The sequence below is a fragment of the Metopolophium dirhodum genome, chromosome 4, assembly GCF_019925205.1.
Source record: "Metopolophium dirhodum isolate CAU chromosome 4, ASM1992520v1, whole genome shotgun sequence".
NCBI classification, from domain to species: Eukaryota; Metazoa; Arthropoda; class Insecta; order Hemiptera; family Aphididae; genus Metopolophium; species Metopolophium dirhodum.
In genome coordinates this window covers 27913401-27934347 of record NC_083563.1, presented here as the reverse complement: position 1 = coordinate 27934347, position 20947 = coordinate 27913401, and the positions used below count along the sequence as shown (strand labels likewise).

The 20947-nt window shown below is 29.1% G+C and overlaps 1 protein-coding gene across 1 annotated transcript; it reads left to right on the top strand.

The window, feature by feature from the left end:
- Positions 1 to 934: 934 nt before the first annotated feature.
- On the top strand, positions 935 to 17604 carry LOC132943046 (X-linked retinitis pigmentosa GTPase regulator-like). The gene is made up of 13 exons (XM_061011828.1): positions 935 to 1096; positions 3128 to 3253; positions 6101 to 6193; positions 6255 to 6317; positions 8664 to 8825; positions 9459 to 9620; positions 11185 to 11322; positions 11525 to 11677; positions 14037 to 14158; positions 14235 to 14462; positions 14548 to 14617; positions 15596 to 15732; positions 15816 to 17604. The coding sequence occupies exons 1-13, from the start codon at positions 1072 to 1074 to the stop codon at positions 15837 to 15839; spliced, it is 1503 nt and encodes a 500-aa protein (XP_060867811.1). The 5' UTR covers positions 935 to 1071; the 3' UTR covers positions 15840 to 17604.
- Positions 17605 to 20947: the final 3343 nt, after the last annotated feature.

The window sequence follows — 20947 nt, the reverse complement described above, 5'->3', positions numbered from 1 at the left end:
TCATTCAATCAAAAAGGGTGTTTTATGACAGGTACTATATTATAGCAGCTGGTAGTATAGGCATCTCTATAATTTCTATATCGTGTCAACATATATTTAATTTTAAATACATTTACACCGCTGCTTGGTTGCCCAAATGTTGAGTTAAGAAATTGGTGAATTTTACATTAGCACAACCTGTGTATTCACATATATATATGTACATACTTGTACTTTTATCTAGGTCTATAGGGTTATTTTTGTCATTTTTTAAGTATGTTTTCATGTTATATTTTGTATAATATACAGGGTATGACAGAAAGACCTGACAAAAAATATAAAATGATGCTACTTAAACGTATGACAAAAATTGTTAAAATTATATGATTAGTAAATAATTTAAAAAATATACTCATGTCAACAAATTCCCAAAAATAATATTTTGAAAATAGTTATTACGTTCCAAATGAATTTAATCAAAAAAATATTGATATCTTAAAAAGTTCTAAAAAAAATAAACTATTTGCCTTAGATAAATGTTTTTACCATCAAAATTGTTCTTATACTCAGATTCACAAATCGGCTAATTTGAATTTATCGAAAAAAATCTAAACTCAGTTTTAAATTTTTATTATTCGTATTAAAAAATAAAAATATTTTTTTTATATTATACGTGTAGCAAGAGCAAGTGACTATAAATTATGTGAAAAAAAAAAAAAGTTAAAAATATCGATTAGAACAAAAGTTAATATTCGTCCGTGTCGGGTCTTCCTGTTACACCCTGTATAATAATATACTTGGACGCCAATACATATATATATATTGTTATGTACGAATCACAAATAATATGTACACCAGTGCGCATTTCGAATAACTGTTGCCCGAGGGGTGGTATGTGCTGGTAAGTATTATTACATAGTTGTTGTGATGTTTAGGCGTAGGCATACATTCGCTTGGCAACCACGTGTGTAACTACCGTAAACACAATGTGCGGTTACCGTTCCTGGTTGCCTACAAATCGCCACGCTTCGTTCGTGTCCGCACGGATTTCGTTCCGGAAAATATTAGTGCGGAAAATCGCGGGCCGTCGACATGTCCGAAGAAGACGTGATACCGGGTAAGGCAGCAGCTCTGCGTATTGTGTGTGTAATATTGTCGCATAAACACGACCGATCGAATTTTTATATGTGACTCGTCCATTCGCAATCGAATAACATTATTATGTCGGGTGTTGGGTAGTAACGTAACGAAAGCAACGCGTTACGTAATTTCATTAGAATCATTTCCAAGTGACGAAAATGTAATGATGGAAATTACTTTTCAAAAGTAATCTCTATAGAATAACGCGTTACAGTTTCGAATTATTAAGTACACCTGCCTATTGCGAATTCAAAAAAAACATGTTTCAATGTTTGTCTACTATGCGGGTATTATATTATGTTTACCAATCTGATGTTTATATACAATTTAATTTTAACTCGCCACATTTCAGTTTTCGATGGTTTTGATATTTGACATGTCGAATTGCACCTAAATCACGAAACACTTTATTAAATGTATTATTTAATTTGATTCCTTTAAATAGGTTTCCTATGAATAGCTTGTGTGGAAGACCAAGTTTTATACGATCCTATCAACTACTCAGGTTTTATAAAGAATTTGTTATTCGTATGTTCAATTTGGCCGCAGAAGAGAATTGCCAAGAAATTTAAAATTTTTTTTTCTTTTGTAACGAGAAAGTAATGAGTTACTTTTCTATTTGAAAAGTAAAGTAATTTCGTTACAATTTTATTTTAGTAACGAGTAAAGTAACTTAATTACTTTTCAGAAGTAACTAATTACCCAACACTGTTGTTATGTGCCTATTTCATAAGAGTTGCTCGAAATCCGCGAGTCACGAGATGCCGACGATAGATTATTATCGACAATAACAATTATTATTGATATGCGTTGTGGAAACCCGCGAAAATTATATTGACGATCTCATATTTATAATGATGATTACAATGTCCGATAGTATGCAGTGGGTCGAAGGGAGATGCCATCTCACCGCTTTCTTCACGTGTCACGTGTTTCATGTCCCCAATATAATAATCGAATTCCATATTATTATAATACGTGATATTATATACTAACCGGGCTTAGATATTTGAGAGGTTTTATGTGGCCGATTTTTAAACAGTACTCAAACATTATGCCGTAAATGTATACTTTTATAGACAGATCAAAACATAATTAATATAATGCTGTGTAATCATTTTTAGCACGTTGTTGTTGAGTATACTAATACATTCGTAATGGTTAAGCAAATTCATTTTAATCTTTTGTGAGAATAATTTTTTTTATATCCATGTTTTTCGCGGTAGAGCAAAAAATCGAAAAATTATAACATTGTCTGCACATTTTTTTTAATTAAGTATGATTTAAATACGATGATAAAATACATCATCACAGTTAACGAGAATTATTTTCGTTTTTCACTTAAATTACAGGTGATTAAATGAATATTTTATGTACCTACATTATAAAGTCGAGTATAACCATAATTATAGGTATAAAATAAATTAAACTTTGAACGTAACTATATTTTATTAAAAATCAATATTTTCATTAAATATAATATTTGTTCAGTACATAACATACGAATGTACCTATAAAACGTCGAATGGGAAGTAGCAGAATACGTAATATTATTATTATGTAGTGTCCAACATACAAAATAAAATAAATAAATGAAAAATGACGGGTAAACGTCATGATTAGAATAGAATTATAAAACAGGTCGGTAAACTTCAGAAACTCAATTTAAAAACGACTTCACCCATTCCTACCGTGTGTCGTTTGGTTCCTCGACCTTACCACGTAACCACTGAAAATTTAAAAAAATTATATATACTTACTTACTTTAATATCGCATGCCTTATAATTTATTATATTTTACGTTATTAATTCCTAATACTGGCAAACATTATAATAAGATCACTGAAAGTGTTAAAATATAATATTATGTTACATATACGACTTTAGGGGTAGTGTACGTTTACGTGCATGTGTCATCGGTGATTTTTTATTCGCCCTCACGGTAGGGAAACTAAATTATTTACTATGTGTCATAAAATTATAATGTGAAATTTAAATCGGATTTCAGAAACAGGAGCTGTTTTCACGTATGGCAAAAGTAGTTTTGCAGACAACATTCCAAGTCACTTTTTCATCAGAAATGATCCAGTAATCGAAATCAGTTGCGGGGAAGAACATTCTGGAATTGTCTGCAGTAAGATTTCACCATTTTGGGTGTCAAACGATTTATTCGCGAATCTTTTTGTTTTCGTAAAAATTTAATATCCAAGAAATAAATAATAAAATACATAATGCGCGACACAATTATGTCCACCGTCGTTCAATCTGCGTACGTACAAGGTGATCTATTGAAGTGTAAAAATTATAAATTTTTTGAATATATTTTTTTATATAGTTATATGTCATTGCAAAGCAAAATGTTTTTATCGTTTTCTGTTTTTACTTATTTGATTAAGAACAATCATTTTTAATTTCATATTCCGAAGGGGAATATTTTTTGAAATATTTCAATACATATGATTATATGAATAGGATTTTGAACGAATAGTTATAATTAATTAATCAGTACTTTATTACTCGCACAGGGGTAACCCGCAAAATGTTGGTCCACTAGGTACTCCGGTCATCTAAACTTTAAGACACTAAAGTTAAAAACTAAAACCCTAAAGAAAAAAGTATCTAGATTCAAGATTTTTAAATTTTTAAATTTCAAAGAATACAACATACAATATGCAAACGTATCTACTTGCCATCTTCATATGTATTTAAGTACTTCAATAAATATTTTTCTTCGGAATATGAAATTAAAAATGTATTTTGTCATTCAAAAAAGTAAAAACTTAAAAATTATAATGATATAAATTGTAAAAAAATATAAATTCAAAAAAAGTTAAAACTTTTGGACATAATGAATGTAAACACTTATATGGTTCACCTTGTATATTATAATATAATCTGCACGGCCAAAAAAATAATAATAAGTTCTAGCTTACGTACACCCAAAACTACGATAGTTAGAGCCTCCGTACCCCCATGCAGGGGTGCACTAAAAAGGATTTTCCAGAATTCGTATTTTAAAGACAGGCTCACGCACAGGTATTTGTTGGCTCACAAAGTGAATATTTTTTTATGTTTATGTTTTTATAAACGGATATAATTTTAGACCCGTATTTCAAATTCAGACAAAACAACTCAAATGACTGTGTTCAAAATATTTGTAGCTAACACTTCATAAATTATAGAGTTCAAAACAGGATAAATCCACTGGCATTATTTAATTTGTCAAGGATAACGGCATACGCAGGATTGGCTGCCTAGTATTTATATAAACACGTAATATTATTGTAGTATGTATTACCTACTAATATACAATACATGTTTAAAATATGTATATTATATCATCATTGATTATATGCCTAATATTAATATTTTATATAATCAATGATATTATCTATATATACTTTTATTATACTACTGTATATTATGTGCTATGTATAAATATTGTATTATTATAATAATAACTATCACTGATCACCAAACTTTCAACCGTAGAATTTGAGTTAAACAATATTTTTTTTTCCTAACTCGAAGACTCAGTCTACTCATAATCTTTAAACCTGATGACGTTCGTAAAAAATTATTAAGTGGTATTATAAGTTAGAAACTTATAAAATGGTCCTTGACCATCATGGGGGGGGGGGGGTCATGGGGTTTAAGCCCCCCCACCATTGGCCGATTTTTACGTACCCGTTTTTTGTTTGCTGATAGACCTCCTACATATTATGTTCCTAGAAATTATCCACCACCCTCCCCCCATAGAAAATTCCTGAGAACAACACTCATGACCGTTTTATTATATTATAGTTTTCGCTTTTCAACAGGATTCGTATTGTGCACTTTTGTTTGTTTATCTATAGGTATATCGTTTTCATGGACAGTGTATACATATTATATACTGCACGTATGACTCTCTTAATCGATATCTGAATAATTAATATTTATTAAGCGTCTCTGTGTGAATTTTAAGATTATCGCATTCACATAGGGCCATTAAATCCTCATGAATTATAACCGAAGTATTGACATCTACTTTTACTTAATATACAACGCTTTGAGTGTGTGGCGTTTTAAATAAAATACAATTCCATGCAAAAATACTTAGTTGAATATGCAAATATTGAGAACAAATAATAGTGAAATAAAATTATTCAAAACACAACGTTGTAAACGTACCTATTATTTTAGACATAATATTATATTGTTACAGTCCAAAGATTTGAAAATCACTAACCGTCAAAATAGAATACAGCAGTCATAATATATTATAACATATTTCAACTTTTCAACTTCTTCATAATAATATTTACATTTAAAATTGACATTCAAAGTTGATACCTACTCCCTACATGAGCTATAAAAAAATAGTCGATATATAGTCTATAGCCCTAATAGCTTGTGGTGAGAGTAGGGAGTCTGTTACAATATTAATTAATTAATTATACACATTTTTACAGTATAATGTGTATTTATTTTTATTTATATATACGCCTCAACTGCTAAAGTTATTGCCATTTCTGAAATACAATACGTTTTAAAGATTTATACAAAATATTTCAAGTATGATGCATGAAAGGCTTATGTTGTTTTAATTACATATTGTGATATAATCCTATAATCCTATATGTCATATTTTTGATATAATATATTATTTTTGAAGTTAAGAAAAATATATTATTATACACCTAAAATCATATACACTCTTAAACTTTAAGGTCTTAAATTGTTAGTAAATTAAATTTTATGTTATTAGTTACCGCGTTTTAAAAATGCAAATTTTTAATCAATATATTTGATTACTTATTTTTTTCCTCCACAAGATAAATATGATTGCGTGATAGCGATGAATTAATAATTATTAAAAAAATATAAAACAACGCAAAAAAAAAACACACGCACATACATACATTATTATTGATAGAATAAATGTTCATAGTATTTTGTTGACAAATTATATTATGTGATTAAAAACTTGTTTTTTTAGAAAACGGAAGAGTATTTTGTTTTGGAAAAAATAGTTTCGGACAACTTGGCCTAGGGCATACGGAAAATGTCTACAAGCCTAATTGTGTTAAAAGTATGGACTTATAAGTATTCGTCAGAACAATGAATATACCTAATTAAGAATATTTTTATAGGTTTAAAACCAGATAAGGTTAAGCATATAGTTTGTGGACGGTCACACACAATCGTTTCAACAGGTAATTTGTATTAATATTAATTGAATGTTAGTATTTGTTACGTAGTTTTAACTAAGCACGCACTGAACGTAAAAAAATAATTTAAGACATTAAAAAAGTTAAAGAATGTATCGATGGCAAAAAGTTAAGACACAAATTTATAAGCTGAAATAGTAAAATATGCATAATTTCTATGCATTCTGGTTGAAACCATACATAGGTTGGTATTATTATACTACTTTCAATTGAAACTATATTTATTTTTTAATTTTAATATTATTTTTTGTGTACAAAATATATAGAACATAATTATGAGACTTTCAATGTATTAAACAAAATACATAAAAGTATTTAAATTTAATATTAAAAGGTTATTTTTAAATTACGAAGCAATAGAAGTTTGTTGGTTTGATAGCGATATATTTTTAGTTTACGGACATTTAAAAAAAATTAAAACGTTCTAAATTTTTTTTACACAGCCAACCTGCGTACAATTTAGACATTTTAGAAAATGTAGTTCCACTCTTAATTTTTTTTTAAGTTCATATACATTGATTACATTTTACAGTTGGTTCCACTTAATGTGATCATGTTGGTGTAGGTTATTTTGATTATAATGTTAACTATAGTTGATTTCACACATTTTTTTAATACATTGTATACTGCTTACAGTAAAATTATAATTAGGTACAGAAATAAAACTTTGGGGAATTTTCAGAGGTGATTTCGCTTCTCTTAGTAACCGTTTTTCCAACTTATCAAAACAAATAAACAATTGTTTTTGATTGATAAATCTTTCCGTTTGACCAACATTTAAGAAACATTTTTGAACAACACGAACTATACTGAACAAACAACGATACACTGTAAGGTCAAAAATACAATTTAATTGTATTCCGGCAGTTGGTCATATAACTAGATCAATTTGTAAAGTCAAAAAAATATAAAATCGATAAAAAGTGATCCAATTATCCGAAAAGGTTAAATTAACAGTAATTAGAGACACAAGATTTGGTTTGGGTTTTTTTTTATTCCAATAAACGGTTGGTTCCATAAACCAGATTATCACATCAAGCGGTATACTCCCTGTATTTATATTTTACGGTGATCTTTCTTACACTGAAGTGATCATATTATTACAATATAATATCCTATCCAATTCTATTTCTCTCGTATTTTAATGAATACGTTTAGCGTCTAAAACGCATTGTTTAGTTTTAAGAAATTCCCAAATCATTGTTATTTGTTTTAAAACAGACGAACGCAATAAACTAATTTTAAAGCAAAGTTAGTAATGCCAAAACGTACATGACGCCGAGACCTCGGATGGGTGACCGCAGTGGATATATGTTTAGAAATATTAGTCATTTCATATAAATAATAATACCCACCGGACGAAGCTTTTTGTTATTTGTACGTACGCGGATGACCTACAGCCGCGACACTTCGTGAACCAATTTGGCTGTAGTCGTTTTTATCGTATCCTAACACTTTCATCAAAGTTTGTGACGGCTTAATACTAATACGTTTATTATTATAATTTATAACATAATATGCTTGACGTTGAATTAAGTACTGTTTCTGTGTTTTGATGAGTACAAAATGTAATATAATTGTTTATACTTTCAAGTTTAAATTTTATTCAAAGTATTTCACTTTTGTTTGTACATTGCATTTTGTTTTTCGTTATTTATTTGATAAGGAATACATATTGTATTGTACAGGAAGATACTGCAAGTTGTGTAACCAGCTTAATATATTAAAATAATCAAATATTAAGTCGTTATACCTATTTATGAATCTACTACAAATTCTATTATAAGAAATCTAAAAATAAATAACGTCATAAAACTAAAAAAATTCATTGAGCTTCAAAATTGAAATGCTTATTAAAAACATTGACTGAGATTTTTTTTAAATTCTGTTTTTAAAAAATTTAAACTTTGTTTTGACTTATACTTGAGATCAACCTGATAATAGTTAAAAATAACTGAATATTTTATATATTTTGCGCATTTAAAAAAAAAATATTTCAAATCTACGTTTATATTATATAGGTACATCAGCCAATATATAAAGTCGTAAACGATAGACATTATAGTGCAATATGATATGTTCTACATAATAAGACAATCTGTGAAATACAATAAGTACCTAACCAGATAATGGGAAAACAATATGAATTACCATAAATAATATTCTTAAGCCTCAGTATATCTTTACATTTTGAGTGTTAAAATAGTATTGTTTTAGTTGAAATACTACGATGATTAATAATAATATAATATATGTATTAAATATGTGTATCATAATGATAGTCTTTAATTGGTTTTGCATTGTGAGAACTATTATCTTTTTGTTCGTCAGAGAATAACATCGTTTACGGATTTGGCGATAACAGCGACGGCCAACTAGGACACTCGGTGGCGGACGTGACCCACAGCGAAGTGCCCATCGAAGTTACCCGTTTCAACGATAAGAATATCATTCAATTATCCGCTGGATCGTATCATACGGCGGTCCTCTTAGGTCTTAATTGTTTTGCATAATAATAATAGTACAATATTAGATATATAGGTATAGATCGCCGCATAGACGGATTTGATCTGTAGACATATTAATATATATATAGACTGTGCCCCATATTATTGTCATACGTATCCCAACATTGTTAGAAAGAGATACATAGTTAAAACCTGTGCATATAATACCTGTGTCTATGCTATCTTTTTCTAAACGCTTTGTTATCCTTGTTGTCAAACTCCTTTCTCTCTCTCGCTATATTAATGGATGTAGCTGGAACCTGGATGTATCTTTGTTATCAGTCCCCATTCCTATATATAGGCGTATGCTGTTTGGTTTCCGGTTAGATCATTAAATCTTATAGGTACTATTATTGCATTATCCACCTAGACTTCCCGTCCAAAAAACTAAATCCTAAAAGTCATTTCAAAAGTCATTTGTAAGACTTATTGAGTTTCCCATATATATATATATATATATTATTACTACCCACAGTGAGTATTATAATATATTTGAAAACCGTAACCACAAGAGGCCGATAATAGGTCTCTCCCGTGATTGAGTCCTCCTACGAAGGGTACTAGATATCGTTCTCTAACAGAAAACCGTATTTTTGTTTTCGTCTTCGGTACCCATCAGAAAACGGCGACGTTTACGTCTGGGGATCGAACAGCGACAAACAACTGGGACTGAACTCGATGGACGACGATTCGGTCAACGTCAGTGTGCCGACCATCGTGCCGATCGCCCTGCCCGTCTTGTACGTATCTTGCGGGCACACTCACACCGCATTCGTCACGAGTAAGTAATAATTCATACCTAGTGAGACATTTTTCTTTTGATACCGCACCATCAACTATTAAATGGAAACCTGTATTATTTTTAATTGTTTAACACAACTCGTACAAAAAAAATATCAGTAAAGTTTTTTTGTACATACATTTTGATTGAATAGTTTTAATCTTTTTTATTTACACGCATTTAAAGTTCAGGCAAGAGAAGCGGAGCATTACAAGTGCTGTGGGGTACAGTTACGGACTCGAAGGTGACACGCTAAATCTCGCTGATGGCGCTATAAAATTATGACACGATATTATTATAGCTGCGGGAGAAGAAGAGACTTGGGTGTGTCTCCCTATTGAACATGCGGGGTGTTAATTATACATTCAGAGGGCTATTGTATTACTCTTTCGATCATCCCCCTACTGGCGCCACTGTTTTGATTAGTCACGAGTACAAATAGATATTAAGTTTGTTATTGTTTTAGCTGTAGGTACGTCTAACCCTGATAAAAATGGTTTTTTTTTTATGATTTAAAATAATATTTACAATCTATACTTATAGTAGTATATGATAAGTAAATTATACGAACAAGTGGCATAGCCAGGGGAGGGGGGTGTTTCGAGTGTTTAGACAACCTCCCATGTATTCCGTCATGCCACATTCACACACTACCATGGTTTAAGATAAACTTTATCTTAACTAGTGCATACGGTGTCGTATTATTGTACTCGTGCAATTAATATTTACACTACACCAGTAGTAATATTATTTTAGCTTTCTAGTATTACTTCCTGGGATGGTTAGAGTGGATAGTTGGGATATAAGAGGATTTTTGTGATTTGTAAATTTGTCGTGAAAACTGTTATAATATTGGTGGACTAGCTTTTAAAGTATGGGGATATGTAGGTGATTGTGAATAGATAAGTATTTTGTTTTTGATGCTAATTTTTATCTTAATGATTGGGCGGAGAAAGTGAAGGAATGACAACAATTGTTATGTATTAAAATAATGACGCCCGATGGGAGTTTTACCCTAAAAAAATGTTCGGTAAATGTGCGTAAAGTTTTTTTTATAAGTGTTAGTGTATAGTATTTTTATTTAATACATTTTAAACTCAATAATATAATTTTTGGCATTTGCATTAAATAAATAATAATATTTTCGTAATATCGCTGACAGTGTAGCCGTGTAGGTATAGTGGATATATTACTTATGTATTAAATATTATATTAACATGCATATTATTTTAGAATTATCTTAGCTTACATTTTTAATAATATCAATATGTCACACATCTACCTGTACTTGTAAACCAAATATTATGAATACAATGTTATTGTTTACATTAAAACGATTGAAATGAGGAATCACTCAATTTTATGAACGGTAAACAAAATATTCGTAAAATTAACGAACCTTTGTGGCTAGTGGTATATATAGTTTACCGAGCTCCCATCCCTAATTAATTATAATACATATTATATTATAATTCATATTTGGTATTATGTTTGTTATTAATGTATTATTACTAATTATTATTATTATTGCCATATACATTATTATAACGGTGACGGTTTTCAGGAATCGGACAATTGTATACGTGCGGTGATAGAAAGTATGGAAAACTTGGCCATGGCCTGTGGTCACTGAGCCGGGTCGACACGACCGAAAATATCGTAAGAGTCGCTTGCGGGGCTAGCCACACGATCGCATTGAACGGTAAATAAAATCATCACTATTGACCGTACACAAATCGTCCATAATACTACAACATATAGTACTACTTAGATCGATATAAAATATAACACACGTTAATAATACCTACACAAATTATACACACAAACGCTTATTTTAATAATTATAATAATATAGAAATAAAATATATCAATGTCAATCTAACCTTACACTTACTGACTTATAGACGCGGGAAAAGTGTTCGTTTGCGGTAACAACGACTGTGGACAAATAGGTCTGCGAAGCGTCACATCGCAAGGTCATCTGTACCCTTGCCCCATTACCAACGAACCGATCGTTCAGATTGTGTGCGGCCAAAGCCACAGTGCTTTTATTACCGGTAAACAATTTATACTCACATATTATTACTTACCTATTCAAGTAATACGGTGTGCTTCGATAACATTTTTCTACCCATTTTTGTATTTTTGTACTTTCAATATACCGTAATTGAAATTGGATATTAAATCGAAAATATAAATCGCACATCATTGAGACTTTCTTAAGTTTAATGTATTATTCTTTATATACACAATAATATTTAAACTAATTTCAAGCTATTCATACCACGAATCTAGTCTACTATGGCACCTCGAGTAATACGTGATATTTTGGCAAAAACCAGTTAAACCTACCAAATTAAGAAAATAATATTATAATATAAAAAAACTATCCTTCAATGCTAATCCATTCGACCTTCTCTTAAAATCGTTTTTCATATACCTACAAGTATACAATTAATCATTAATTTGACATATCCATTAGTCATTACTTACTCATTCCAGTGACCTACCTACTCAATAAAAAGTTACACTTGAAATCTATTATTTTTATATTATTTTGTTAATATAAACAGTCAAGGCCCTTAGTAATTAAAATACAATGCTCATAACAATAGGAACAACTTACAAAATGTATATAACAATATTGGCATGAAGATTAAGAACAGAAATACACAAGAACAAGTTGTATAACAGGTACCAAAGATAACAAACAAAATTTACAAGATAGGTTATATCCCGTAGATACGTTAAAGTCAAATGGTGAAAGAAGTATCAGTGGATAGGCGTTAGACAATATTATTTATAGAGCAGAGCCAGTTTCCCAGTTTTTTTCGCAAGTGTGAAGTTATATGAAGTAAGAACATTTGTATTTTCCACTGATTATAGTTAACAATAAAAAATACGACGTTAAGTCCAGTTTTGCGAGTGTGTTCGGACGAATCGACGCCACCGTAGAAGTTTCTTTTCTTAATAGTACTTAATACCTATGTTATGTTATTGACTAGTGCCGTGTAATAAAAAGTGTCTGTAACATATATACCTTGAGTTTTGATTTATTATTTAGTGTATAACATATGTGTTACGAATTATTTAAGAATTAAAAACGACTAAATAATTGTCTGTTGATTAGGCGTCCCACGATCTCCAATCCTCTATTATTGAGCCACTATTACATTCAAAAATATACACTAAACAATGTCGATAGTTTTTAAAATATTTTGTAACTAAGCGTTGTACGTTTTTTTCGCATTTAATCACTTTATGTTTTACATTTTCTCCCCTCTTCATTATTTCTATTAATTAAATCTTATTTAACTGACAGACACTTTCAAGTCCAATATAACTCGTCGACATCGGGAATCGCACCAATAAAAGCTGGTGTACCACAAGGTGGCATACTCTCCCTCTTTCTCTTTAACATTTACGTATGCGATCAACCCACCATGCAACAAACTATCGTAGCTGATTATTCCGACGACAAAGTAATTTTATCCATCAATGCGGATCCTGTAATTGCATCATCAAACTTACAAATGCATCTCAATCACTTGTCTCAATGGTATGCAAAGTGGCGTGTCTAAATAAACCAAAATAAATCGGTACACACAACGTTCACACTCAAACAAGGAATATGCCCAAACATTACCCTTAACAATGTACCAATTCCCACATTCAACACGGTCAGATACTTAGGGCTAACCCTAGACAAAAGACTGACGTGGGAAAACCACCTTCAATCCAAAAGGATAACCTAAAATAATCGCATGCGTATTCTCAGACCCCTGTTAATTAGAAATAAGTGGTCCTCCCTTAACACCAAACTATTAATCTACAAATCTCTACTCAAGCCAATGTGGACGTATGGACTTCAATTATGAGGCGTGGCTAAAAAATCTAACACAAATAGAATTCAAACATTCCAAAATATAGCGCTCCGATGGTTATCCAATGCTCCACCCTATGTCTCTAACCTAGCTCTTCATAACGATCTCCATATGAGAACAATAGAAGCGGAATTACACATTTTCTACACACGTTTCCATAAACGACTTCAAACCTATCCAAACCCTCTCATAAAAGATCTGTCCATCCTCACACTCCCGGGAAATCCTAACCGCAGATTAAAAAGAAGATGGTGCCGTGACCTTTTACAAAACTTTAATGTCTAACGTCTCTGAGAAAATAAAAAATAAATAATAAATAATTTAAAAAAATAAAATGATTATCATTAGCCAAGTGCCACTAATGGGTGGCTGTTTATTCAAAAAAAATCATGTTTCTATTTTTCTCTTATCATATAAACTTATTGTGCTAAAAATAGTATAGATTGTATATGTCAAATAAAAATATAAATAAAAAAAAAATGTTTTATAGTATAACTATTTTAATCGAATATTTTTTTAATTATCGTCTCAGCGAGTGGCAAACTATTTATGTGTGGCGACGGAAAATACGGAAAGCTCGGCATAGACGTCAATCAAATAACAACTCCAACGCTCGTGTTGGCGTTCGTAGACAAAAATTTAAACGTACAGATGGTATGTTCTATATTATTATCCATTAAAAAATATTTGAAATATACTAGAGATTATATTGTATTACATTTTTTTATAGGTCAGTTGTGGAGGAAATCATACTTTAATTCACGCCGAGCCCCTCGACAACGAACTCACTAATAATAGCTTACAACAAATAAAATCGTCTGACTCATTACCTCCATTAAGGGTTGTGAAAAAGATAATCGAAGAACGAAAAGAGAATATTGAACCATTTACATCGATTACTCCAGCCAAAGATAACGAACCGGAAGTATTGAACATAGTCAAAGAAAGCGGCGTAAAAGTAATGCTATATACCTATATAGGTATGACTATCATTTATTTCCGATAATTATGTACAGTATTGTTTGTTTCATTGAAATTATCAGGAAATTAACACAAATTTGATCGATCAACAAATTAATGAGGATAAAAAATCATTCAAAGATAAGATACCAAGTAAACCATCCATATTTATATAATATATTTTTAGAATAGAGTACATGTCATTGTTTATTTTGATTTTAAATTGATATTTTGATGAGTAGTTGATTTATAAGTAGTAAAGTGTCAATGAGCAAAGTGGAGTGCACAAGCGGAGATTGGAAGGAGAGCACTTGGGGGTGTCAATACCCCCCCTCAAATATTGAAAGCCCCCCAAAATTATTTAATATTTTTAAAGCCCCCACTTCTTATTTTGTAAAGAAAGATTCAAGCTCCCCTTCTAAAATGCAATCAAATCTCCGCATATACAAAAATGTTTCTGACTAGGAAATTAAAAATGTATGTTGTCTTTCAAATAATTAAAAACTGTTAATTAACAAATGTTGAGCCTCATCAAACCATCTAACATCCACAGTATAAAATATATCTAGAATTGTGATTTATTAAACAACATAGGTATGGGTAGTAAATAAGCAATAAAATTACGTTTTACTAATGGTAACTTCCTCTTAGAACGCTACTCACGCATCTTCAATTTTAATTACTATATATCATGATACCTTATTATTTATTTTAAAGATTTTACACTTTAATAATAATAAAAAAAAATTATCATAATAACGGTCGTCGCTCATATCACTGACCAGCGATTGCTGACTGCTTTTACTATAGTTAGCAATGGTTTTAGAGGGAAACTTTTTATATTATTTTTCTTCAGTTTGCCATTGTAATATTGTTTGCTTGTGTCTAATAGGTATCACATTTCATATTGTAAACTATATATTTTTCGTATTTATCTGGGTTTGACCAGCTATAATAATAATAATAATAAATATTTAATTAAATATTATCCCTTAAAAATATGGTGTTAATAGTTAATACTTAATACTTATACTATAGGTACCGTCTACCTTAATACTTATACTATTATAATATTATAGCTATACCGCGTGTACCTATTAATCAAACATTAAAATATTAATTTTTTTGTAGCGGGAATAAAAATCTCAAATTTAGAAGATGAATCGGTAGAAAAAGAAGGGACAAATGCAAACATGTTGGTTATTAATGAGAAAACCGAAAAAAAAGTAGTAAATAAATCAAAATATCCTAGAAATGAGAGAGTACGGGTAAGTTAAATGGCTTTAAGCCAAGTGAAATTCGTATTAAATATTAATTGATACCTAATATTATTAACTATTTTTTATTTCAGTCTCGCATGTGTGTAGTCATTTAAAATAAATATTATGATACTTAATCATACAATCTTATTATACCTATTATTTGAATTATATTGCTTAGACAAATTTTAGTTTTATGTATATCTACAGTTTTAATATTAACCTATTACCTATATGAGGTATGACTATACCTATGTACAATATTATTTATATTACGTGTGTCTAATCTCATTATCAAATTAAGATTTACACAGTATTATTATTTTCATTCAGACACACTTTAATCATTATTAAATTGAGTGAAGGTCATTTTTGACGAGTTTATTTTTTTTTTTCAATATTGCTGTAAATATTTTTTGGCTTAATGTCGAACTGTAGATAATAGATATAAATACATTATTATAGTGTTATACCTATCAATTTTCAAAACATTCTTCTCAAATGTTAATCCGCTATCTATTCGGGTGTACGTGTGTCGTATAAAAAGTGAAAAACGGTGATCATGCTGCAATTGCAGCTTCGTATGGATTTGCAATAATTATGGATCAAAACGTATCGTATAGCAGTCCACGTGGGCCATCGGAAATACTAAACGAGAAAATGGACGACAAACGACAACTTGGCCGGACAGTCTAAAATGCTGATGTATAATTTATTACAAATAAAACGTATAGGTAACAAAAAAAAACAGTTGACATTTTTTGAAATTTTCATTCCAACTATTGTCAAATCATCTATATTTTGTCATGACTCATGGTATTTTGCAAGTAATAATGTTGTATTATCAAAAATATATCTTCCAAAAAAATTGTTTAAATACCTAATGTTTTTTCTCATTTTAATCAACTAATCTAAGATCTAACTATGATAATTTTTTTTTTTTGGAGATAACTGAATTTTAATTTTTATGGCCGCCCTTGTTCGCCTAGTTAGCGCATCCCTGCTCTTATTACCTACATCGAATTTGTAGACAACCACTAAAATAGATGTATTATAATATTATGTGAAATATGTACTAATATTATATTTTTAAGCTATTTCTAAAAAACCATTATTTCGTAAAATCTCTATTTAAAAAAAAAAAAAAAAGACCATGGTGGGATCTGGCGTCCACGTCTATCTTCCCCCCCCCCCTTGTATACGTTCGTGGTTTTAACCACGAATAAGGATAAATAAATTCATAGCTGATACGCGTAAGATATGTAGGTAACCTTGTAACCGTATATGTACTATACACATTACACCTATGTTTAGTATATACATGAACTTATACTTATTAGTTATTAGTTTTTATTATACTGTATAGTAAATAGGTTCATCGCACATAAGAATTTCAAAAATGTTAATTAAATTAATGTTAATATGTTAATTTACTATTAAAATGATTTACATCTATTGTCTATAGATATAATAAAGTATCACTATCGGAAAATGTTATATCTGATTAATCATCAAAAATGTTCTCAATAGTTTTGGATGGATTCAAAATATCTATTCAAATTATAAAATTATGTATATTAACTATGTAAATATATTTATTTTTATTATTTGTATAAAATTAATAAAAATATTAAAATAGTTTAATACCTACTTAAATAGATTAATAAGACGATTGGCGAGAAATTATATTATAATAACTGATTTTTAAGGATCATCGATCACAACCATTGTATTCGAAGGATTGTACCTTGCACTTTATAATAAATCTATCCTATCTATAATGAATAATTTATACTTAATTATAATGATGAATTTAGATTAATAGGTACCTACATATATTTGTCATTATATACAATTGTAATATATAATATACTGTACTTCTGTAAAAATATCCCATCAGCCGTAAATTAATTAATAAATAATTAATAATTAATAATAATATAGTTCAAGCGGTGGGAAGATTTAATGTTATCACCTTTTTAGTAAATACCTTTTTTGACTTTTTAACATCATCCATTGACTAGATATTAACTTCAATTGATTTTTCAAACTTATTTATGAGGAAAGCCTTTAGTTCATTTTAGATTCTAAGCGAAGCGATGAATGTATTGATTTTACAATGATGTGTTTTTTTGTGTCTGTCATCACGTTTTAGGACAGTAAAAGTGCTTGGATTTTCTTCAAAACTAACTTTTCTGATAGGAAAGTGAATCTAGTTGGTACTTGGGGGGGGGGGGGGGGAATTAATGGAAAACGTGAATTTTTACGCAAAATCTGTTTTCGAGAAAATCGATTTTGGTTTTTGGTGCAACTCTAAGACATATGACCGTACATGAAATTTTGACTGAATGTTTATATGAACATTTTCTATACTCCATAACATTATCCAAATAATTTGACTTATTTTTAGCTGTTTATTTTCAGTTTCCATTTTTTTTTAGTTTTTTTTTTCTATAAATATCAATAAAATTTTATTTGTTGGTTAAAAAAGCTTGAAAATTTAATACAAGGCTCCTACTACTATATTTTTACAATGACATTTGAAAAATATTAAAAATCCTTAGTCACGGTTTTTATTTATAAGCATTTAAAGTTCAAATCTTGACAAAATACGGAAAAATCACGAAAATTAGCAAATTATTTTGAGTTGAGAATTCATAAGAATTTTTCTTTTTAAATCTAAGGTTTTAAAATATAATACAAGATTCCTCATAAGTTTGTCTACCTTTATCAAAAAAAAAAAGTCTACAAGAAAGCCAAATTAAATTTTTATGAGCGTTTGAAATTTATATTTTTACAACATTTGATATTCATTCGATTTCTCATGTAACGATTTTCTTATTTTGTTGTAATTCAAAAACGAATGACTGTAGATACTTGAACATTTCACTGAATTTTTGTATTAGTATTTTCTGTACACGATAAATTTATAATATAATTTGACTCTTTTTGAGCTGTTTACGGACATTGTCAGTTTTCAATATTTTTAGTTTTATTTTCTATAAATATCAATAAAATTTTATTTGTTGGGTAAAAAAGCGTAAAAATTTAATGTAAGGCTCCTGGTATATTGTTACAACTGCAGTTGAAAAATATTAAAAATACATAGGCACAATTTTTTTTATAAGCATTTAAAGTTCAAAAATTGACAAAATATGAAAAAAATCACGAAAATTACCAAATTATTTTGAGTTAAGAATTCATAAAAATTTTTCTTTTTAAATCTATTTTAACAAAATTTATCAAATTTAAAATTTAATAATAATTTTGTAATTAAAAATGTATAAAATGTTGAACTTTTATAGCTACATATAAATTACTTTATTCACAATAACATCATCAAATATACTTGGTAATATCATAGACTGACTGACTGTTTTCGCTCAGAATCGTTTTTAGCGACATCCACTTACCCACCTTTTTTTATATTTTTTATGATCTTTCGGTTGCAGAATAATCTACTTACGTGGAACCATGTTTTAAATTTTCAATCCTTAGCTTTAAAAGTTAATCCTTACTATACATTTTTTAATTTTTAATTTGATATATTTTGTCAAAATTTGAACTTACATTGCTTACAAAAAATGTGTGCCCATGTATTTTTAACATTTTTAAACTGCTGTTGTAACAATATATTAAGAGGATTGTATTAAATTTTCACGCTTTTTGACTCAACAAATACAATTTAATTGGTTGTTTAAAGAGAAAAAAACCAAAAAATTGGAAACTGAAAATGTCCGTAAACAAGACAAAACAAGTCAAAATATTTTTTTAATGTTATGGTGTAAAGAAAATGCTAATATAAACATTCAGTGAAAAGTACATATATCTACAGTCATTTGTTTTAAAGTTATACTGAAAACCAAGATCAATTTTGCGTAAACATTCCCGTTTTTCCTTAAATTGTTTTGTTTTTCTCGGATTTTTTTACTTTTAACCCTCAAGAGTACCACTAGATTCACTTTCCCATCAGAAAAGATGTTTTTGAAGAAATTCTAAGCATTTTTACTGTATTAAAAGGTGGTGGCAGACACAAATATATATATATGTAATTTGGACCACATCTAAAAATTAATTTTGCTAATTTGCGTGACTTTTAAGGTTGTAGTTTGCAATAAGAATGTTTTAATCAGAACAAAAAAAATTGGGCAGATTCGGGAAATGCCGAGTAATACAGCTAATAAATAGGTATATATACTGATATACGATATACATATAATAAAATGTATTTAGTCATATAGTCCAAATTTTTATATGATGATGAAATTGGTAGGTATACTTAAGTGTTTTTGACCAAATCAGAGAGATAGTTGAGATATGAATATATTTCATCCGGAATGATGCAGTTTATTTCTAAGTTTTCATACGTGTTTGGGCTTTCAGTTTTAATATGTGTGACGTGTCTAATTATTAGCTGAACCCAATAATATTATGTAGTCGTTGAAGCTTTTGTTACTGGGAATTTTTATATAAGTCTTATAATATATAAATTGAATGCCTATAGGTTACAATAATATGTCATGTCCCGATTGGAAGATTATTTTTAGCACTTCTGCAACTAGAAAAAAAATAGGTACAAGTTTATTTTAATAGTTATATTCTAGAAAATCATTAAAATTTACATAAAGTAAAATTTCGGTTATTACTTATTAATAATGCATAGTATAAAAATCAGTTATATTATAATTTTCATTGTCCAATAAATATTGATTTTCATGTTATGCATGTCTTACATGCAGTCTTGTTAAGTATTCAAATACTTTTTTTGTATAATGCATATATTTTTACGTATAATTTGTACTTTTATATGTTATTAAAACAAATTACATTTTTGATAATACCTATAATACTACCAAGTATACTTAAGCTTACTAATACTTAGCTTACTCGCCTTTTTTTTATACTTGTAACTTAAATACGGAAGTACGGAACTAAGCTTTTCTATCAATTATATTTTACCTGTAGTCTTGATAAATATTTATTGAAATTTATCAAATGGTAAATTCCAACAATTGAAGTTGAAAGTGTAGCGCAGATCATAATCCATTTCGTTTTTTTTCTTGGCGAAAATTTATTTTTAGATGTGGCGCAGTATACGCACTTAAATGTAGCTATTGGTGGTACAAATTACATGTAATAAAATTGGCGCAAAATACCATGTCCCGAGTGAATTTAAGAAATGTAAGAACTATAAAATATAGTAAATGATTGATACTAGTATATT